The 23,655-nt window shown below is 48.2% G+C and overlaps 1 protein-coding gene across 1 annotated transcript in view; it reads left to right on the plus strand.

Moving 5' to 3' along the window:
- Nucleotides 1-23,655, plus strand: part of LOC144149026 (uncharacterized) — an 86,400-nt gene that overhangs the window by 13,686 nt on the left and 49,059 nt on the right. The window contains exons 4-6 of the mRNA XM_077680570.1: nt 2,314-2,355; nt 17,207-17,475; nt 23,247-23,280. Coding sequence (XP_077536696.1) covers nt 2,314-2,355; nt 17,207-17,475; nt 23,247-23,280 — 345 coding nt within the window. The remainder of the gene's footprint in view (nt 1-2,313; nt 2,356-17,206; nt 17,476-23,246; nt 23,281-23,655) is intronic.

Raw genomic sequence — 23,655 nt, forward strand, 5'->3', positions numbered from 1 at the left:
TCCTTTCCTTGAAGGAGAGAGGCACCATAATCCTCGAGGGGGACAAACGCATGCCGTTATTCAATTGACTGCTAATTAGGCGCTCGCTAAGAGCGGTGTCTTAATTGCTAACAAAAGGGATAGGCAATTTTGTTGATAAATCCTTAGGTGGGTGTCACCCATCCGTTACAAAAGGCATGCTAATGATGATGTGTTGTGGCGTACAAGGTCAATGAAATAAATAAGCAGAGCGTGAATGAAAAGGCGCTTGCGGCATTTACCTAGCGCTTGGCAGCACGGTTTACCGGTATGGCTCTCGCCTCCTTAACAGAAAAGTAGTTATTTGAGAAGTGGCGCCTTTAGACGCCGCTTCAGAGACAATGATTGTAGAGGTTTAACGCGCCGACGCAACGCAGGCGATGAGGCGCGCCGTAGTGGAGGGCTCCGGATTAATTTTGACCACCTGGGGATCTTTAACGTGCGCCAAAATCTCGTACACACGGGCGTCTTGGCTTTTCGCCTCCATCAGAAAAGCGGCCGCCGCGGCCGGGAATCGAACCCGCGACCTCGTGCTCAGCAGCGCAACGCCTTATCCACTGAGCCACCGCGGCGGGTCCGCTTCAGAGACAAGAAAGACGGAAATTCCTTACTGCTGCAGTTTCATTTTTCAAACAAAAAAGTTAGAGGCGAACTTAAAACTTCCTAAGGGTTGGTAATGTGAAAGCATTAATGTCCAGCTGCCTCCCGTATACGATTTCTTTCTTTCTGCCTCGCGTTGTGGGTGGCTTCATTATCTTTCAGCTTCTGACAGTTGGCTGCACCATCCGCCCTAACGCTTTCGAATGGCTTGGATCTGTCTCCTACGCGTTGCGCCACTGCTCGTTCCTGCCGGCTTAGGCGGAGAGTGGACGACGATGGTGAATTTCGATGCTCATTATTCACTTGTTTGATTGCGTTCTTCTGCTCCCTTCATGTGCGGCGTACTGCATTTGCACGATTATAACGCAACCCGTTCGTAACGCGTAGGCAAATATACTTAGCTTATGTTCAAAAAATAATGTGACGTCGATTCTATCCCGCCGATGTAAGAATCGACACCACGTGCATGGCTGAAGGCAATTTAGTTGACCCACGTGATTGTGGCACTAAAAACGCCTTGAGCTTCCCAAACCTTGCTAATCCATCTTCTAGCATTGAAAAAGTCGCGGGGAAAAGTGAAAGTGTTTATGTTTTCAGGTGCCTTTACCTTCATACTTTTAGACTTGACGGGCGGTTGTTTCATTTGCTGCTAATTTATGAGTTGTACCCGGGAGTTTTCAAATTCACAAAAACGTCCGTCCGCAGAACGGAGAAGCCTTCAATAAAAATAACGCTAATCTTCCTTTACGTCATTCCTGCACTCATGTTGCCGGGACGTCCAGTGTGCATGATGGTCATCGGTTCTCGCTCTGTACTGTTAAAATTCCCTTGCACTTCATCAAAACCTTAGAGCGGTACCTTTTGGATACCATGACGACTGATACGAGGTTAAGTAATCAGCAGAAATATGGCAACAGCTGGATAAGGTAGGCACATTGAAAAATAGGTGCACAAAAATTTACTCGCGTGATGATGACGGATTGTTGCGGAAAGAGTTGAGTTGGACATTGGGAGGAGTTCGTATCAGTGGCAATGCTGCTGGCCGCTTTAAAGCCGATGTTCGGTTTGGAGCCTGATTTTAGTTTTGAGCCTAATTGTAAGGCGCACATAAATATGAGGCCACTGTTAGCAGAAAAGGTGCGCATTAGAACCAAGCAAATACGTTATGCTCGCGTGGATGATCACCTCTTGTTAAATCCTAGCTTAAATTCGTGTTATGCCACTTATAGTGTTATAGAGCGTTTTCCAGGGAGCCGTTACATGCTGCCAGATGCCGAGGCCGGGTTTTTCTCTCCAGGGGCTATTCACTGTTACTGCACTAAACCAGCGAACAAATCATGCTGAGGTACTTACAACGCACTTCGTTTTCTAATTGACGTGCGGGAAGACATTCTCGTGAAATGGTTACTAAACTTGTTCATAGTTGTGCATTTCAACGGATTGTCTTCATGTGTCTCCACTAATACTTGCTTTGAACCCACACGAAAAACACAATTATAAGTCTTTCAAATGACGTTGAAGTTCCTAGTATGTAGGTGAAAAAGGTAGATATGCTTTGGAACATTTTATTCATCCTAAGAAGCGAGTGCAGTGCTTCGTTTACATTGCTGTCATATGGCGTTGTCTTATTTTACATTTTGATGTGGGATTAATACCTAACTTTTCATTACTTACATGGTCTTGGGGACATCGCAGCACCGAAGTATTCGTCGAGGCACTTGGGTCTTCATACGCACAGTGAGTATTAGTGCACTAAGCGCAATTTTGATAATTTTAGGCATGAATAATTGCTTTTCAAAAGATACTCTATAACATTTTCAAATTTTGTAAGCAGGAGATATAGGAGCAATCACTCAGTTGTCAAGAACTTTGACAGCTAGCATGCATACAGACCTTCGTATGTTTGTTTGAACTGGTATCACCTCTGTTTTGCTAATATCTGTAACATCTTCCGGGTGAGGCTGAACATTACATAACCCTCACATTGAGTTTATATAAAGACCTGCCAAGCAAGGTCAAACTCATTTTGCACGAGGTTGCGGCTACAGGTTAAACGTCGGTGGGCCTAACTGCTTTACGTTAGGCCTAACGTCGCGCCACGGCGTACCTGCACTCGGCACACCGAGCTTGCGTCGAAAGCACGAAGAAAACTTCCTCGGTCCTTTAAAGCTTGCTTCCGTCCTTTGAAAGCGGAAGCAAGGCCATATTTACCAACGACTTCTTAACTGGTTTATTGGATTTGCGTCTCTTCCAGCGCTTCAGTCCTTAATCTTTCTTCGCGGACAACCTCGACAAGCAGACCGGTAGCACACGGCAGAGTTTCCCTATATTCACATTTTCGCGTGACAGGTGTGCACCTGTTCCCCACCCGTGTCATGACGTTGTTCATGTTCATCAATTCGCATGCAATTATGCGCCATTTCATGCCTTTTTCTTTTTCAATCCATTGCTTTGTGAGCCGGACACCTCATCCTCTTATAACTCCGGATTCCCGGCCAACCCCAGCCTCTAGTCGGTATATGCCATGAGAAGACGAACACCAACAACAACAGGAAATTTTGTTCCGCTGGTGACAGCGTACGGAAATGTCGCAGTGGTAGCGCCCCGGGCTCTTGTTTAAACCTATATCCGATGCTCTTGCGAACTCACATGTGTTTTTTCGCACTGTGGCAATTTTCTTTGCCAGCAAACAACGACTGTTTCTCGAAAAATTGGGCAATCTAGGCTTGCGCCGTAAACTTCAGCCACACACACTGCCAACCTATAGTTCTGCCATGCCTGCGCGATTTACATAAAACGAACAAATTTCCAATTAACCACTAAGCGAACCTGCTTCATGACTAGCGGTGACTAACAGGAGAAAAATTAAAGCAGTTCTACTAAGCGTGAAATCGGTCAAGTGCAGAGCAGTGATTCGCACAAAGGGCTGTGGCACCCTCAATGGCTATTTCCGGGATCATCCTGTCGTTGCTACCGAAGTAGTGAAGAGAGGGCGGCGCTGCTCCTGAAAATACCTTTGAATAGTCACTGGATTCAGTTTCCTATAATTTGGGGTAGTTAATGCCCAATTTCGTGATTCTTTCTTGTTTTATGTTATTCTGTGCTCATTTACGTCCTAGAAAAGACAGCCCCCATGGCAAAGGCGCAGCGCAAAGATCACCCCCGACACTGCATACTGGCATGTGTGCTTCTGTGGCCCTATTGGTGACATTGCTTTCGTAACGTGAGGGACCTAGCTTCGATCCCTACCAGGGGAAGCGGAGATTTTTCCGAAGCCCCTGTTTGGGTTTCGTTTCATACTAATAGAGTTTCATGCTAATATATACTGGAGGGAGCCATGCTCCAGCGAGAGTTACGCCATGTACCGAGCAGGCACGTTCCCCTTGTCCTTGGCATGGCTCATGAACAAGCTGAAAAGTTGCCGCTGGCTGCAAAAAAAGCAACAATATTACTGTAAAAGATCATTCAATTTTGTTTAGTTATTATATAATTAACGCTCGAAAAGATTTATTTGTCAGTGATTATTTAGAAGCTCCATGCAAGATGAGCAAGAAAAACATGCTACCCTTTTTGTTAATTTTGACTTCCAGACAAAAAAGAAGCCATGTAGCTAGCCAAGCCAAGCAGGCGAGGAACGCCGCTAGCTGTAATGGCGGCGCACACGACGGCCCGCGGGGGCAGCGCCAATTTTCCCTTTAGTATATATTAGTATGAAACTCTAAGCCTGGGGTGGCTAGATACCGTGGCCACAGATGAGCTATGACGACACGTCAGGCCCCAGAAGCGCACCACACTTAAAAAAAAATTAAAGCCGTTCCACTCAACGTGAAAGCTGTCGTAAATGCAGAGCAGTGATTCGCCATAACGGCCTGTGGCACTGTTATCCGCTTACTGCTACTACCCATCACGCTCTTCACCTCCCTGTCTCACTTCTCTCTTGGTGAATTGAACGGAGGTTTGTCCAAAGCAGTTCAAATTTCCCGCCTTCACAGTGCTCGCGCGCCCCCTGCCTGGAACGAACAGCGCGAGCGGTTCTCGCACGTGCCGGCACCTTACTGCGCAGTCCACAACGCGTTGTTTTTGGCGGTCCCATCTCCCCGCGAGGGGGACTCGAGTAAATGCGTCGCATAGGGGGTGGGTGTATTGCGTTAACGTTTGGTGTTTGGGGAGTTGGTGTTAGTGAATGCGTTGTATCAGCAGCTTCTTGACGTAGTTTGAATGAGTCAAGGATATAAGGCGCGTTCGTAGCCTCCCATTATGTGTCGGCTTTGTGGCCCAGTGGGTACAGCACCATGTACATTGCGTTCCGCCCGCAGGGTCGAAGGATCGAAACCAGGCGCCGGATAGTATTTTTTTTATATAGTGTAGAGGGAGGGGTGCGGACAACGACGGTGCGGACTACGACGGACGTCCACGCGGGTGACATCGTGAGTTACTGAAATGCTCTGCATTTAAAAGCGACTAATCGCTTTGGCGCGCTCTCCCCTCCCCGCTGATTCAACACGCCCGCTTTGCGCTTCGAATTCCGCCATCGCGCCACGACGCCAGCGCTGTTGCCAACACTTGTAGCTGGACCACATTCCGCCATTCGTGGGCGGACAAACATCTTAATATCGGCAATAATCTTTTCCCAATTAGGAGTAATAATACAGAAAGGACGGAGCAACGCTACGACTTTTTTGCTCTTATCCTTTTGCGGTGTGCTGCTTACCACTTTTGAGCAGTTCAAATTCCCTGTTGCTATCTTCTCTGCCAGATTCCACAAATATGCTGCTGTAGCATATAAACGAGAAAAAAACGTACAATCCTAGATTCAAGCTAAAAACGTACACCATCCAAAGCTTTAGTTTCTCACAGTCTGACCAAAGGCGGTCCTTTTGGAGACATTGCGGCGTATTGCGATTGGCAGTCCCGCATTTCGAGTCATGAACTGGCAGGAGAAGGGACAATGAACAGAGAGCGCAAAAGCTGCTCAATCGAATACACGGCGTCTACGGAATTCGCAGAACGGCTTTTGCGCGGCCCATGGTACTTCGGCCTTCAATCAGCCCGGCGCACATTCATTCAATATACGTTGGGTTTCCGCTGAGACTTCATAAACCGAACCCACGGAGCAAGTTTATCTTGCTCCGTGACCGAACCCTACCCAGACAAAAGTTTATAACAGATATACGCGATCCCGCAAGGCTTGGGCGGCTATAGATCTGAATTCGTTTGCAGTGTCATGTAACACACATGCACACAGAACACAAATAAGCCAGAATTGGACTTAATGGCTTGTCGCATAACTCAGTACAAATTCGGAGATTTCAAAACTCGCTCCAATGGGAGTATGCCTTACTCTCATTATTTCCGCAGTTTTATCAGTAGCATACGGGAGTTTCATTTTACTGCCATTACAATGGGAGTTTTCAGGGGTACCCTTGGGAGTGTATTATTTCCTTAAAGTGGGAGTTTTCAGGGGCGCGTTGGGAGCAGTGTTGACCTGCATTCGAGGTAGTTTGTTCTGTTTTTGGACGTTTGATATAAGCGCTGAAGATGATTTTATTACGGTATTCGGGAGTTCCTAATGCGCGCACAGGCCGCATTTTCATTTTTCGTTTAGAATTATGTAATTTGTAGTCTTTTTTCCGCTTCAAACATTCAATGGCAAAACATGAGAAGTTTGTTTTCTGCACGCAGTCAATTTATTGCATAGCAAATACATAAATACGAAATACGTGTGAACACGTTAATACCACAGTAAAAACACTGAATCAACAAAACACCTAATCGAGAACACAAGGTATCTTGGTAAGAACTATCTACTACAACACTCCTCAACAAAAAAAAATGTAAGCCATTTGCCAACAATGAGGTCAGCATGTCGTCGGTGAGCTGTTTGCTTGCACTTTCCTCCCAAACGCTGACGTTACCGCACCTCCTGGCACTTTCCCCAGGAAGCCACAGTAGCACATGCATTACTGGGATAGCAAAATGCTTTAAATCTATGGCAACAAATACAGAAGCATATTGGGCATCTGACCTGAAAAAAAAAACGGCATTGTAACGACGCCGCACTTGTCACCCTTGTGTACAACTTTCCGTAATGTCTGAATGTTTTGTTAAAGCTACTCAAAATTTCACTTCCGTCCGAGACAACTGCGCTCACTAGTTGGTCAAAACGAAGTGCTGTTCGAAAGGGAGCGCGACCCCTGTGGTGACCAACTTCTCAAAATGCTTCCTTTCCCTCTTTTCCTCGCGTGTAGTGTTCTGCGAGTGAGCTTGGGGTTTTACCACCCGCCCGCACTTCCACCCTCTCACCTCACCTAGAGTTAAAGAAAAATTTCGGTCGGTGTGACGCCTGCGCCCGCACCCCCGCTACCCCCCCATGAAAAAAAAATAAGCAGTTGTCCGTCGACTCTACAGAATGCTCCCTCAAATGGCGTTTCCTGGTTGTAGTTACACGCGCCTAGCGCACGGAGAGCTCCCACAGGGCCCCGACCTTTTCCCTTTCCAGTGAAAGCAATTAATCGCCGGAGGCACGCGGCAGTCACCCTCCTCACAGCAGGCGCGGCGGGCACCGCACGTACTTCTCAAGAAAAGCGGCCCTGCGACGTTTGACAGGCCAACTTCACTCTTCGTCTGCCAATAAGCCACAGACACACCCTAACACAAACACCTAACAGCCGTTCACAGTGCTGACACTTTTCATTCTACTCGCGAGTGTGAATAAGTGTTTTCTGCTCGAGTCCCGCGCAAATACGCATTGCTTTTACACCGTTCGGCCTCCCCAGTGACGTTCCAGGCATGGCGCCCTCTCTCACGCACAACGCTCCCTCCAGTGGCGGAGACTCGACCGTGCAGTGACGCGAGAAACACACTGAGTAGTTTTGACACTAGAAGGGGCACAAGTCTCCCAAAATGTTGGTTACAATAAAAAACGTGCAAATCTTACCTTCAACCACCTCGCAGAGGCACAACGGCGTTGTTTTTAACGAGCCACTCTCCGTTAGCGGTCACTGCATTTAGGCCTCGCGTCGGGTCTCGCTGGCGTACTCCGTCGGCTCGAAGGTCGGTGACTCGGATGCGATGTTGCAGTGCGAACGCACAGTAGTCTAGGCTGATTCCACAATGTTCGCAACGAGCTTCGGTTGTGGGGAGCGCTTCACATCCATTCGTGCGGCCGCAAGTGCATACCGACAATAACTTTTCGGGCACGCTAGAGCTCACACGACACCAACTCGCAGTCATTTTCTAAGGAGGTGTAAAGGAGGAAGGGGTGAAGGAGGAAGCGTGGGAGTTTTTATACTCCCATTAGGACAAACGTAGTTTTCACAGCTAGATAATGCGTTTTGTGGGGAGGTACAATCGTGGTAAATGCGCCTATTTACGACGGCCTGTGGCCCCTGGTGTAAACTGGCAGTATTTCTGCCATCATACTACCACACGTGGCAGCAGGCCGCCTGCCATAAGGAGTTTAAAACACATATTTCAGCCAAATAACTCCCCATACGTCTAATTTGTGTTTTGTGTGCGGTGTCGCATCATGTATATTAGGCAATCGCTTCATTTCTTGTTGCGTTTGGGTGTCGCTTCGCGTCGCTCTGGAATTCTGGTACGGGTAAAGATTCCCTGCTCCGCGGAATCAATTAATTATACATTTACGTTAGGTAGCCTTTGAATGATGAACGCGTAAACGCGAGCCCACACACTCTAAGGTCGACTATAGTCCTTCAGTAATGCGTCCTTACACCTGCATAATCCACAAGTGTACAGTAGAACAGACACTACCACTTAAATACGCATATCACTTGAATATCACTTCAATGTGCATTTTGGTAGACTAGTCCCTTAGCCTTCCTGATTTTTTAGAAAATGGGCTTAATAAATTTTCCTAATTTTTATTCCTTATTTCGAATCTTATTGTGCTAAAACACCTACTCCATCTTCAAAAATATTTAGACTACATGCTAAGTCAAATCAGAGCAGTAAATTTTATTCATGAACGTTGCATAAGAAACAAACTGCCTGTTGCTCCTAAATTACAAATACAAAAAATACGACACCCGCAAACGCCTTATCAGTCGTCACTTGTGTAGTGTAACCAACCGTTTCATAGAGTAAGAGCTCGTTAATTCGAAACCTAAGATCGAAATATTGAAGGTTTGAACTGATACAAGTGAACAGTAACAACACCACACTGCAATTGGGAAGCCTAAGAACATGTCAACAGATTGATGCTTGAACAAGCCGGTGATTGTGGACAGGCTTTTGTCCTAAACTACAGACTATGTACAATATTTGGTGGCGCTGTCAGGCGAGCGATAAAAATATCTTCAGACCCAAGGTAGTGAACCATAATCAAAAACTAGAAATTATTTCTAGGAATTGAGATTCGTTCCGGTTGGGGTTCATTCCAAAATGGGGAAAAATACAGGTTCGGTTGGTTCCGGTTCCTGGCGAAAATTGGGGTTCGGTTCCGGTTTTCGGTTCGGTTCGGGTTCCGGTTCGACACCCAGATTTAGATTGATTTTACCCTAGTTCGACTTCTCCGTTCTAGGCATCGTCGGGTATAGGCAGCGGGTGCTGTTGCATTTTATGGTGGGAAGCTGCAGCCATTACGAACGATGAAAAGAGAGACGTAGGAAGCATCGGCACTATACATAAACGGAGTTCGAGTCACCCTGCCTTTTAATGCACTATACTCCAAGCGGCACTATACTCCAAGCCGACATTTATGGCGAACGTCGTAAGTGCATTCAGAGTTCACTGGGGCGTTGTTCAAATGCCTTTTGCCACCGCACAAGTGTTGATATATGTGCTCTGACCTGCGGGATCATTGTGTGTGTTGTGCGCAGAGTGCATCCTCGACTGCTACGAAATGTAAACCCGACGCTCCCTCACCGCCCGCTGTGGTGGTGGTGGTTGTTGTGTGGGATCAGGAGGGGTTAGCCTGGCTGGACATGCCGGCAATCGCGTCGCCCGAACTCATCCTAAGTTTTCAATGTTAGCGTCCTTTCACCACGACTGTGCCACTTCCTTATCCTGAAGGAAGCTCACTAGAAGGCGCGACACGTCTCTGCGCAGCATCCAATGTCCCCTTTGGAAGAAAATGTGGTCCAGAGTGTTGTATGGGCTGTCAACTTTCGAATTGCTGAGAGCATTGCAGTCCGCAGACATCATGCTCTGGGCGACACATCACATAGTGGTGTACATCCCCTATCACTGCGCTTGATGAACACCGAGGCCATCGCACGCGGCCCACCTTGAATAGCCATGCTGTGATGTTCGCTGAGCCCCGTTCGGATGTGGTACAGCAACGTTGCCTGTGAGCTCGTAAGTCTCTTTGTGACGCAAGGCTCATGATGGGGATCTCCCTTCCAGACGCACGATGAGCATAGCTGTACGAGTTACGTATCTAATTCATTACTGCATAAGAGAACCAAGATGAAGCGCTTCATTTTAAGAGCGAAGCTGTTGAGCGAATTGTTTTTGTACGGTATCTGCAGTTAAAAATACCAAGAAATTCCGAGCGCTCATGCACGCGTGCCTTGAGAGCACGTTCGTCAAGGCAAGCATACCCGCTTAGGGAGATTGGCCAACATTGGCCACAAAAAAACTCCAGCGATCAGCCTAATCGTGGCAACACTTGCTCGGAGCGAGAAAGGCACTTCGTCATAGAGCGCGCCCCTCGTTCGTTCGTAATCGTTTTTGTCGTGCGCGTGCGCTCGGTACCGTAGAGAGAGGGAGAAGAAGGGTTAATAAGCAAAAATAAATTGTGGGGTGGCTTCCTAGTCTGGAAGTCCATGGGCAGACCTGGCTCGGTCCGCTCGGTCAACCAAGATCATCTGGTCGTCGACGCTCGAGCTGGAAAACATGCTCTCCCACTGCTCACGGGAAGGGTTGGGAATGAGGGGAATGTCGGGGTTTCGGTAGCACTCCCAGACGATGTGATAGAGTGTGCCTGAATTGCTGCGAAACGCACACTCCGGGGAGTATTACAGTGTGGGGAATAGATGATTTAGTCGTACTGGATTTGGGAACGTGTTTGTGTGAATTCGTCTTATACCCCTGCTACACTAGGGTCCAAATGTAATTTGAACCAAATGTCATTTCACTCAAATGCCAAGTTGTGCTGCTAAACTAGGTTTTCAAATGCCATTTCACTCAAATGACATTCGAGCCATATGAGCACCGAGAGAGACATTTAAGATTTCAAATGCCATTTCCAGCACTCTCGGACGCAGCGTCTTCGATCGGCAATAAAAAATATAATACTTCTGTACGTAAAACAAAACAAAATATTGTTGTTTGTGAAACTTCGTTCACTGTTTAAAGTACGAAATCAACATATTTAATTTTCATACTCTCAAAACCAGTGGGTCAGTTGGAAAAAAAACGCAAGGCAGCCATATTTAGAGTCAAAACTGGTGTCTCTTCTAATTTGATATAATTTTACTGTCTCGAACTGCTCCTAAGTTGGATTGTTTATTTAGTGTACGAAAACGGAACGGGGCAACAACAGCGCCACTACAGCACAGCGAACAGTTGTTAAAGCTTTTAACTGCCATCGAAATTGTAGTGTAGCACGACGGATTCTGAATGGCATTCGAAGCAACCCATTTGAGTCAAATGACATTTGGTTCAAATGACATTTGGACCCTAGTGTAGCAGGGGTATTAATGTGTTTTCCTGCATTTTAGACAAACTGCGTTTGGCGGGGGGAAAGGTCCTCATACCTCATCTATAATATTGGGTTATTAAAGTCTTTCCTGGGCTACTTAACCCCAGAAATTTTGGTCTGTCTGTATGACTGTCTGTATGTATGTCTGTCTATCTGTGACTCGATTTAGCCACCCGGCCAAAGTAAAACAATGCCTGCGCAATAGTCTTATATAGTCACAGCTAAATCTACCCGTCTAAGTATGGTGTAATGTTCATACTTGTCAACATGGTTGAAGAAGAACAAGGCATTGCGCAAATATAAGACAACAAACTAATACAGAAGTGATATTTGCAGTGTTCCTTTATAAAAAATCACACATGCTTGACTTTTCCGAAATTAAATACTTCATGAACTCCAGAAAAAAAAATTCACTCCGCCGTCGCCTGCTGTGGCCCGCACCACTATAGCTTCTGGCGCCATTTTAAGAAATCAACCGGCAACAGTTACGAAAGGTTCCACTAGATAGGTTCCACGTTCTGCTTGCAACGCACGTGGAGTAGGGAAACGCGGTTCTATAAACGTTGAAGCAGGGCGCCTCGATTCACTCGCATATTCGCCGTAGGGCAGCGTTGGCATCGAGACACTCGGTTTGGAGCAGTGGAACGCGGGAAATTTAAAATGATTTAAGCAAACTTTTTGCGTCTTTACCTTGGGAAGAGCGCGACGCAAGAGGAACAACATGAGAGGTGAGCGGGAAAGCGAAGGGAGTCATTTACTTGGCAAAAGTCGATAAAGACTATCGTCTTTTGACGACATTTACAACGAAAGGAGCAGATGTGCGGCCAATTTTTGCGTGGAAGTTCTCAATCGGCCATAACGAAATGCAGCGCAAAAAAGTACGGGACAAAAAAAAATTAACGACGACACGGCGCTGACAGCGCCGTGTCGTCGTTAATTTTTTTTTGTCCCGTTTTTTTTGCGTTGCATTTCGTCATGGTCACTATGAACAAACTAGGCCAACTTGTCATCCTTCTCAATCGCCGTCGGACTGTACTCCTCCTGTGGGGCCCGGTTGGTGAGAGCGCGGCCCAATGCATGGGTTGGGGCAGAAGTCCAGACGATTCTTACCATGTGAGAGGGAGGGGTTTTGCTCAGGAGGCGCAGTGCTGTTGAAGAAACTGCTCCAGCCGCGTAGCTTCTGCATGCCGTTTGACAATCGGTGATTATCGTAATCGCGGTGGTTTCGCTTATGGCCAAGGCGATGGCCACTTCTTCCGCTTCCTCGATGGAACCGGTCTTGATTGTGAGACTGGTGAGTGGTTGATCATTTGAGGCGTCCATTGCAACCGCTTCTCCTCGGTAACGCAGGTATGGGGCGGCATCAGTGTACACTGCTGTGGTCCTTAGAATACCGCTTGTCGAGGGCCACTGCTCTGGCTTTTCTCCTCCCCTCATGATGGTCTGGGGGCATATTTTTTGGGAGGTTGGTGACGTACACATTCTTTCTGATTTCTGGTGGAAGCGTCTTTGGTTGCTGTTTCTCCTGAGCCTGCCATTCATATGTAGTCAACAGTAGTCGCCCCGCAGTGGACAAGCCTAATCGCAGTTTGTGGCTTGCGAGGGGGCCTCGATAAGTTCTTCGGCCGTGTTGTGAAGGCCGACACCGAGCAGGCGGGCCGTGTAGGTACTCATGGGAATAGCTGCGACTTGAATGTACAAGCTACTGTAGGTGATCACTGTCTCCACATTACACGGCCGTGGATGGGTAGCACGGCCGAGGAAGAGGCCGCGCTTCGAGAGGCTAGGCGTGTAAAGCATCCGCTGGAGACGATAAGTCGTGCTTGCAGAGTGGCGTACGAAAACGTCGACCAAAACAACAAGCTCACTCTGGCCTTGCTCAACCTAACGTAATTGAAATGCTCTGCCGCCAACGGCAACCACGACACCACAACGATACTAAAAGTCAACTTTGTGTTCGACAATGACCACCGACAACACCATCGCAATTCCAGTCTTGCGTCTTGCGCATGAGTGCGAGGTTCCCTGATTTTTTCTTTTCGGGTTGCCGGGCCGGTTATGGATGGGTCGCCACCACCGGAAGCCATGGCTTTACTGAAAAAGTTCACTGTGGCTGCTGGCGAAAAACAGAATTGATAATTACATGTGTCGCGACTACAACGCCTTCGGTAAAGGGAAAAGAACTGTAGTTACATTAGACTACACATAGAACACGTCCGGTCGCCGCCATCGTTCCTCATTGCCCACTTCTACACACATCTGCGCTCACTTCATCGGCCTCACGGTAATAAAGTTTAAACAACCTCCCCCTCCCCGCGTCGAAAAACAGTGACGCGTAGGGGATAGTCCTTGCACTCGTCCTTGCGTCTGTACTTCCCTCAGTGCTGTGGTTTTCTGTATGGTCCGTTTCCGGTCGCTCTAACCAAACGGTAGCCTCGCCGCCGGTTATTGCGCCTGTATTTCCAGGTATTCCGAACAGCAGGTGAAGCCTCCATTCGGTTGTCGTTGCCCTTCTCCTTTCTTCTAGAGTAGAAGCTGTCATGGTCGTGGTGATGACCCCGATGTCTGCCTTGCAAGCCATGATCGACGCGAAGTGTTTGTTTCACGTTTGTGTATCGGTACCGAGACAGCTTAGAGGCAAATCTTGTGATGGCATCAATGCCTTTTTTATGCCTTTTCATGCCTTTTCCCATTCGATTCGCTCACGCTCCCTTAGGTAAGGCTTCAATCGGCGCACCCACCTTCATGTCAGATGGACGCGACATTTGCCTTGGGGACACGTGGTTAGCAGCGATGGCTCTAGTTCTGGCTCGGGTGTGTCTCGTCGTCGAATTCTGTTCACTGTTGCTTTGTCCAGGGAGGTCAAGGTCGACATCAGGATATGCGCCCTTCTCCGTAGGCATAACTTGCGCCTTCGGTTCAGATTGGGCGGTAGCGACCGCTGTGGGTTTACGTACCTCGGTGTCGTTGCTAGTCCTCTATAGCGGTTGATGTAGTCAAGTCTTGACAAGGTATATTGACCCGTCATGCGTCACTAGGGCAATCGAAGTGGCATGTGTCGGTGCGGGCGAAAAGCAGTGACATTTCTTCACCATATGTGAAACAAGCCTATAAAGTTCGCTTCATGGGAACTGCATCGCTTGCCGTAAGATTGATTGCTATGTCACGATTACTTCACGAAACACATCTGTGTTCATTACCTCCAGTTCAGCGTAGTTGCCAGTCAGAAAGAGGTCGATGTCGCGGTCGGTGTTCCGTAGTTGCCTGGACACACAGACCAGGCGGTCTGTAAAGGCGGGAATTTCTTCATCGGTTGTGTACGCGTTCAGAATGGCAGCCTTCGCTTGTGAGATCAGCGTCGTTATAGTGGAGAGTTGAACACTTCATTTGCCATATAGCTTACCTTCAGTACGCTCCGTTCGTGGTTCTATCATGAGGATGTCAGTTTCAGTTCTTTTTGGGCAATGGTCGTAACCGTTGAAGTACATACCATCGTTAGGTGAACCCGCAGGATTTCAGCACCACTACGCCGCGACTACAACGCCTTCGGAAAGGGTAAAAGAACTGTATTTACATTGGAATACACCCAGAACACGTCGGATTGCCACCATCGTTCCTCATTGTACTCTTCGTCCAGCATCAACTCTCACTTCATCCTCGCGGAAATAAAGTTCGGGCAACCTCCCCGTGGCAAAATATTAACAAGAATGGACGCGCAAGCGATCGTCGTTGCGTCTGCCTTTGCTCTTATACTTCCACCAGCGACGGGTCTTCCCTTTAGGTCGTTTTCCAATAGTTGTGGACAAACGGTTGTCTCGCTCAGGATCCTTGCGCCTCTATTTACAAGTGCTGCGAAGAGCGATAAACACGTTAATGCAGTTATCGTTATCCTGCTCTTCCCTCCAAGAATGGACGCTACCATGCTTGTGGCGACGACCCCGACGTCTTTCGAACATGCCATTTCCGCCGAAAATTATTTGCTCCACATTCGTGTGTAGGTACTGAGACAGCTAAAAGGGAAATCCGGCGGGGGCGTAAATGTTGTTTTCAAGTCTTCTTTTGTATTCGCCTATTTCATTCGCCAACGTTCCGTTGGGTAAGGCTTCAACCGATTCAACCACATTCATGCCAGGTAAACCGTGTTTAGGACATGTCGTTATCAGTGATATCGTCCCCTCTTGCTTTGTGTTCACTCATTTACCTATTGTTATTAGACCAGTCGTGCTCTTCTGTGCAGTCCCACATGAAGTGAAAGGTGGAAGCCAGGGAATTAATTTCCATCTGTAGCTTTCCGGACGAGACTCGCTACTTTGAAAAATGATGCGTGTGTTCGAGCTAGAATCCCCACGGTTGTGGGAGCCCTCCGTGTTGCCTGGTGGTTTCGGTACGACTATTTAACTGCAGGTTGGTGCAGCGAGGTCAAGCGCGACGTCCTTATATGCATCCTCCTGTGCAGGCACGCCTCGTGGTTCGTGTACCGGTTGAACGGAAGCTGTCCGCGTGGTTTCATGTATCTTGTTATCATGTGTACAGTACTCGATACCGGTGGATCCATTCATACATCTGCTTGAGCTTTGGAGAGGCATTCTTTCCTCTCACTTCCTCCTCGCGGAAAGTTCGAACCAGGTCCTTCTTTCTGGTGGACGACACGCCATCTCAGCCGTGGACGAACGCTCGTAGTTCAGAACATCCAAGAGGAGAACCTATTCGGTCAGGACGAGTACTGCTCATCCGAAACACTTCAGGAGTTAGTTCTCCGTAAGCACCGCTTTCTGGACGAGAAACGTGAAACTAAGTGCACTCATGTATGTGCTCTTTTTATGGGTGGAAGCGGTCAACACTTTACAGGAAACTTCTTCATACCTTTCACCTACATTTTTTGTCGTCCCTCGATCGTATGCTCAAAGACTTCACTTTTCATTCACCTTCACAGAAAAGGGTTGCTCATGATTTTTTCAACCGAAAGACTAACAATAACAAATTGAACAATAACAAATTGAACAGAACAAAAAATCTTCTGTCGTTTCTTTGAAAAACCTAGTGGTTATCCCGTTTCTGGCAGGGGATCCATTACTAGAAATCGTTATTGGAATTGGGTATTTAGAATTTTCTTACCACTCATTCCTCCTCTAGTTAAAGCGGTAACGCTACCATGTCATAATGGTTCTTGACGAGCAAGACGTAGCAGTACTTAAAAAGGTGTTTTTATGATTGAGGAATTAGTTCAAATTAGAATGTAAGAAATTATCCTTTTGCTTTATTCACTTCGCTTTGGGATCTGTCTGCCCTATTAAATTTTTACTGTTCGCCACGTGATTATATTTCACAGCCCTCATGTACACAATATCTAAACAAACATTTCTCACACCTTTAGGCCAAGAGTGTTTAATGTTCTACTACCTGACATTGAACTGTGCCTGTACATATCGGCAGAGAATCCGGGTAGCGTATTTCCAAACGCTTCGCTGCACAGAGCACCCACGTCACATGTCTGTTCGTGCGATGGCGAACCGTATTTCAACGTGGTTATTGGCTGCGCCCCAAGCCTAAAGCGACCTAAAACATGCCAAATCACCAGTATTTACAAAAACGACCCGTATATTTCAGTTTAGAAGAAAAAAACGAAATGTAGAAATAAAATAGGCAATGGAAAAAAAAAGAAACAGATCGACTTACTGGGGCTCGAACCAAAGCCGCCAGCGCCAATACTCAGTGCTCTACGTCAAGGCTACAGAGCCAGAACGGCGGGTTCCCTTTAGCAAGCGCTCAAAAGAATAGCTTGCGCAGTTACATCACACTTGTCACGTGGGTGCACTGTGCAGCGAAGCGTTTGGAATCACGCATCCGGGTATTGCCTTAAAGGACACTGCATTTTTATATCTATCCTAATCTCTGTCGCATACGTCGTTTTGCCCATCCCAGGAGCACGAAGTTGGATGAAGACCACGTTAAGAGGCAAGGAGTGTATCAGGAAACCTTGCGTATTTTGGAGGAGCATGGCCAGCGAGTCGGTAACTTCCACGACACATTGGAGAGTATTAAAAAAATTCAGGAAGAAGCAGTTCAGGCGCACGAAGCGGCTCTTCGAAATATCCGAGGTTACCACAAACAGCCTGTTGAAAGGGGCGCACCATGTCGGCACGAAGTCGGGGACGAAGCACGGCAGCTTGCAAAATCTTCTGGAGATCAAGGCAAGGGTTCTCATTTTTATTCATAGTGCATTTCGCCCGAATATGGTACTGAAAGTGTACATCTGTTGCTTTATCGACTTAAGTAGGACACAACCAGTGCAAAATTGGCCCATGTCCAGGTAACATGCTGGCACGGAGGCGCCAGGTTCGTCCGCGGTTTGTCTTAATTCGTCGCCCACGGAGTTACCGTGACTAAGATTCTTGGCCAGTAGACCTTTTTAAACGTCTGTTTAGGCCTAATATTTAGTACATATCTGTTAAGCCTATTAACCTACCAAGCAACAGCCGACTCATTGCAGGCGAAGGGAGGTACCAATTTTTTTTTTGCGAGAGTTTGCATTACGGCACAACAGTTATATATGTAACATCACATTGGTTTCACGCAGAAACGTCAGCAGAGACCGGTACTGAGGGCCCCATATCCACCGCTGTAGATCAGGGGGTCTCCCAGGATGGAGCCCTGTGCCCCGGATTTGTTGCGGGCAAGACGTATGAAGGGCAGGGCAGGTCCATAAAAGGTGGCTCGTGTCGGCTTCGGACGCAGCGACCGTACAAAAGGGACAGGTCTCCGCAAACGGTGCGTGATAGCGGGCAGGCCAAGCGTGGGTCACTGCTGGGGATAAGGCCACTCCAACTCGAAGCGTCCGCAGCAGGACCTCCTCCCCGCGAGCGAGCCCACTGGGGAGGTCAGTTCCACGCGGTGGAAGTAAAGCACGCGTGGCGCGGCGGAGGTTCTCTTTTTCAAACAAGCAGTTCTTCTAGTGTGGACACCGGAATAGTGGTAGCGGCCGTGGAAGGTCTATACGGTGACAGGCACGATCCGCCGCTATGTGGACAGGAAGCATGTCCCGGCGAACCCACAAAACACGCACAGGACATGGGTATGTGTCCAGGTCGCGTGAATACGTGCCGAAATGCTGGTGCTTCGCGCAACACGACGAAGATCACGTATCGCTGTTGTTGAGTCCGTGTAAATTTCCAGTTTCATGCCGGTAGTTACTGTCGATGCAAGTACAGTGAACTTCTAGTTCACTATAATGCAAGCGCTTGGAGACCATCCCTAATAGCAGTAAGTCCTGCCAACAGGCTTGGGAGAGGGCGGAGGGTCTCGTAGGCGCAGCACTGGTTTAAGGTTGGGTGAGAGAGACAAGCCAAGGCTGTGGTTACGAGGGAGTCGCGTGCCCAGGTGTCCACGAAAGCCTGCATGACTCGTGGCCGCGTCGCAGGCACCCAGTGACCGACATGAAGGAGGGCTGCAACCCGAGGTTCATGAAGGCCAGAGGTTCGGACATGTAGCCTTGCCAGAGGCTTGTTGCCCGTCACCTGATGGTAGAGCCAGGGCAGACTAGCCGCAGAAAACGCTGGCATCGTATCAGGAACCTGGCCCATATATGCAGCGCGAGCTGCTGCCTCCCGTACATATCCACGCTTTAGCAGGCGAGCGGAACGACGCTGATGAATAATCTCATCTAGCGTGTATAGCTGGGCTTCAGCTTGTAGGGGTGGAATTGGCCTCAAGCCAAGCCCAGTCCGCTTGCGTCATGTGCTGGAACTAGGCCAGGTACACAAGCCGTGGCTGTAGTACGGGGCGCCCTAGGCGACGGGCAATCGTCCAGCAGGCCCCGCCAGACTTCTGAGCGATGCAGCGAACGAGGTGGAGCATCTACCCGGCTTTCTGTTGAGCAGATCGGAGTGACTAAGCTGCTGACCTTGATGCCGATATTTCTAGTCCTAGAACCCGAAGACGGTAAACCAGGGGTATGTCGTTCTCATTCAGTTGCAGTGAAATGGGAGACACTGCAAGGAGGCGGCGGACCCAAGCGTTGGCCACGGGAAGTAAAGCAGTATTCTCTTGCGAGAGAGTGAGGCCCGCATACTCGCACTATATCTGGCAGTCTGTTAGTGCTTGCTGGAGGCACTCGGCTTGTCGTCACAGGTCTGGATGCACTGACCACACCGTAATGTCATCCGCGTACATAAGGAAATATAGATCTCGGATTGAAGCAAGGTGCCAAGCTAGCGGCAACTTGACGATGTTGAGAAGAAGCGGAGACAAAACAGACCTTTGTGGTATGCCTCGAACTGGTGTAAAGTGACCGAAACTTGCTCCGTTGATGCGGATGGAAAACGAACCGTGTTGAAGGAAATATCGGAGGAAATCGCAGACTTTGTCTGGAAGGTGAAGGCCATTTAGAACTTGTAGGATGGCAGCGTGACTAACGTTGTCATACGCCTTGCATATGTCCATGGCGAGCACAGATCTCATACGGCGGAATCGGCCTCCAACTAAAACCATAGATGAGAGGTATTCCAACCCATCCTCACTACCGAGATAGGGCCTGAATCCAATTTGCGCCGGGTGATACCATTGGAAGGTATCAAGCCACCACTTAAGCCCTGTTGCAAGCATTCGCTCTAACAACTTGCACAGCGTCGATGTCAGGGCGATGGGGCGCAAGTTCTGAAGTACATGTGGTGGCGTCCCGGGTTGTGTAATGGGAACAATATCCGCCCGAAGCCAAGAGTCAGGTAATTGACCGGAGAGCCACGCCTGATTAACCGAGTCCAAAAGCGGCACGAGGGCTGGGTCGTCGATGTTCTTGTACACGTCATAAGTTATGCCGTCAAGACCCGTAACAGTCCGCTGTTTAGCGTGATCGATCGCGGCCAGGAATTCAGCCACTGTGAACGGTGCCTGAATTCCCAAAACGTCTTCATTAATAGGCCGTAATCCAACATCGTTAGGCGGGGGGAACGGAGACGGCATGGTCACTGGCACAAGAGCAAATGCAGGAAACAAGGTCTGAGCAACGTCGGGGGCGAATTATGCCGGATCCTTGTTTGACACAATACAAGCGCTGGCAGCTGCATCCAGAGGCCGACTGCTCGATTACATGGCGCGAAAGGTGCGCCAGACAGACACCGTTGAGGAAGGTGGGCCTAGAGAGGCGCACCAGTCAAGCCAGCGCTGCCTCGACAGCCTTTTTGCGTGCCGTCTGGCAGCAGCGGTACGTCGCTGATACTGAAGCCTGGCTGGTATGGACGAAGGTTCCCGCGCGGATATTACTTCAGCTTGCTTGCGCTGAGCCCATAGCTGCAGGAGTCGAAAATCGGGCTTTGGGCTGGACTCCTCTACCCACGTATGTTGAGAGGGGTCCATGAGGACACGCCGAAAAAGAGCGATGGGGTCCGGGATGGCCGCCGAGAAGGATGCATTCAGTGTGGAACGGAAGATGTCCCAGTTCACCACTGTGCAACGGCGACGAAGGCGACGACCCGTCGACTCTGGAATAAGGCCCAGGTGAATGGGGTGATGGCCGCTGCCCCAACAGTCAGCTTCACGTTGCCAGGATACCGTTTGTGCACCCAGCCACCACGACAAGTCAGGTGAATAGGGGGGCGTCCATACGTGGGTACACGGGCGTGTTGGGCTAGTAATGCCATTCAAAAGTGTAAAGCTGGCATGGGTGATGTGGTCTAAGACGACTAGACCACGCTCATTTCAAGACGGAATCCCCAGTCACAGTGCGGAGAATGGAAGCAGAGCATTGCAGCATTGAAACAGAGCTCCAAATGTAACGTTAGGCTTAACGTCGCGAAATCCCAGGAAGTTGCTGCTGTTGTTTCCTTTGGGCCTTTCCTTTGTTCTCTCTGTTACTATGACCCAGTGTTTTGGTGCTAACCGAAACATCGACAGGCAAGGGTACTATTTACTCGTTGTATTTGCGGGTGCGGATGATGGTTGAATACGTAAATGAGAAAAACTTAAGGATAACCTCTGCATACCCACCGGTGCTGTTTCTGTCGTTTTTGCTATTTTCCGTGCGTTTGCTTAGTAAAATTGTCACGGTAGAAATATAATTTTGCTCATTTCCAAGGTTGTCGCGTCAACTGTGCTGAGTGTAGGGTTAATTGCGAAAAATTCAGCTCGTTACCAAGAAAAAAAAATAAAAACCCGCCCGCATCTTTCTACGGGGGGAACTCGAGTAAATGCGTCGCAGAGTGGTGGGGGTATCGCGTGAATGTTGCGTACTTGGGTATGGTTTGGGAATGCTTAATTGTTATTTCGTCTGTTTTATTTTTACTTATTGAATGAAGGAGAAGCGAAGGCAACGAGTGTGAAGTCAAACTCTGGCTTTATTGCTTGATGCTGTCAAGCAAAGCGTCAAGTCAAGCGAAAGCCAAGCAAAGACGCCCTTGACTGAATTGCGAACGTTCGCTCCGCCGCTTATATACACACGGCCCGCGTTCGAGGGAGAGGAGTACGGGGGAGAGACGCGCATGCGCACACTTCCGTACACAAGCGCGCGAACTTTCAACGCACCCACCACGCCGTTATCACGTGTACACGCCCTGCCGCCGTTACTGTTGAGCGCTACGCAGCGCACGGGTAGCTACGACGCATGCGCGCACAGACGCGCTCCCCCCGCACCACCGCCCACCGAACTCTTCCAGCCGAGGCGCAGGATGAGGTGTTACGGTGCCAGCTGGTACCCGTTGACTACTCGCTGTCGCAGATGGAGAGCTTCGAGGGACTGAACCGACTTTTCCTCAAGTACAACACGGCAGTACTCTCAAGGGCTTCGGTGGAACGCGTCTTGCTAACGAAGTGCTTACGAAAAACCGGGTTAGTCTGTCCAACTCCAACATCAAGATCCAACTCTTGGTGCGGTCTAACGAAGGACTTGACTAAGCTGCAAATCAGTCAAGACTAGAATTAACGAAACCCGATCGAAAGCCGAACGAAAACCGAACGAACCAATTCGCATTACCTCCAGGTGCCTATACGGCTCCACGATTTTATGAACTCAGACAAATGAAACAGAAGGGGCACCACTCACGATTTAACGAAGTCTTCTGTGAAACAGACACATAAAAAAGGAGGAAGGACAGTAAATCCCACTCAGTTTCCAGGAACAGCTTCTTCGTCTTAACAAGGTGAAAGCAGATCCGAGGATTCACAACGCTATAGACAATCCTACAGACACCGTCCTTAAACCCTATGGCCACCTTAGGAACTTACGACGTGCTACACGAGGCATACAAAAACAAATTGTTCGCATCGGTAGACGCACTGTAATATGAGCCGCACATTTTTCTATAACCATTTCACTATGCACAATCACGTATAACAGTGCATAGCGGCGTCCATGCGATTGTGCATAATGATGACAATTGGAGGTTCAAAGAAAGGTTCATATTCAACTAGAGATCGCCAACTTAATAATATATTAATTATAAATGCTGCATTTAGACACGATTAAACAGGTCCCTGCTATTTGTTTCCAGATTTGTTGCTTGATAGTTTCGAAGAGCCACTTAGCTGTGGCCCCATGTACTTGGATTTCGAGGTTTTCGCCGACAGGGCTATGTTTATGTGTCCTAATATGTGTCCGTTAGAGCCTTCCGGCAAGATCAACAATAGTCTGAATATTACGCATAATTATTAGCAGCATAATGACGACAATACTCTTGTGCTGCCGTGTCTTTTTACCCCATTCACTAATCTGTATGGCTGGCTTTCCTTCTTCTTTCGTCAGTAACGAGCCTAAAGAAAAGTTTCAGTTCCACTGAACATGATTAGGATGGTGGCATGAAAATCTTGCTACATTTACTGTCTCGTTATTGCCTCTCAAACGTCAATTTAGCAGAAATTCTCGTTTACGAAACCATGACGAATAAAATAACAGCCCGCTAATTATGTGCTGCATGCGTACATATATTGAATAAAATTCGCTTCTTCTATTAATTACGATTCTTTTGTCTTGCAGCTGGCTTGTACGAGCCTACCACCGCCCAACCCAGGTAAGGTAACGACTTTGTTATTCCACTGGACTTCCGCGTTGTATTGCTGATCATGAAAAAAAATAATGTTAGCGCAAAACAGACTACACAGAAGAAAATCGACGATACAAACTTAATCGTAACCAGCGCCATTGAGGTAGTGCGTAGTTCCTAATTTCCGGCCTAATGTGCCGCCTATTCAGCGCTAACACTTCTTTTTTAAAAGGTCATTCAAGCGAACATAACACATCGCCTAATTACGTTACCACAATATAATGCAAAAACTTTATGCCATGATCTGAGCTTTCTCGGCCGATTTCTGTCGATTCTGTAACGAAGCAGTTAAAAGCGGCGCTTTCCTCGAAACTTGTTCCGTACTGATTTGACAATGATGGC

This window comes from Haemaphysalis longicornis, unplaced genomic scaffold (genome assembly GCF_048455015.1).
Source record: "Haemaphysalis longicornis isolate Haplotype H1 unplaced genomic scaffold, Haemaphysalis longicornis Haplotype H1 scaffold_8, whole genome shotgun sequence".
Taxonomy (NCBI): domain Eukaryota; kingdom Metazoa; phylum Arthropoda; class Arachnida; order Ixodida; family Ixodidae; genus Haemaphysalis; species Haemaphysalis longicornis.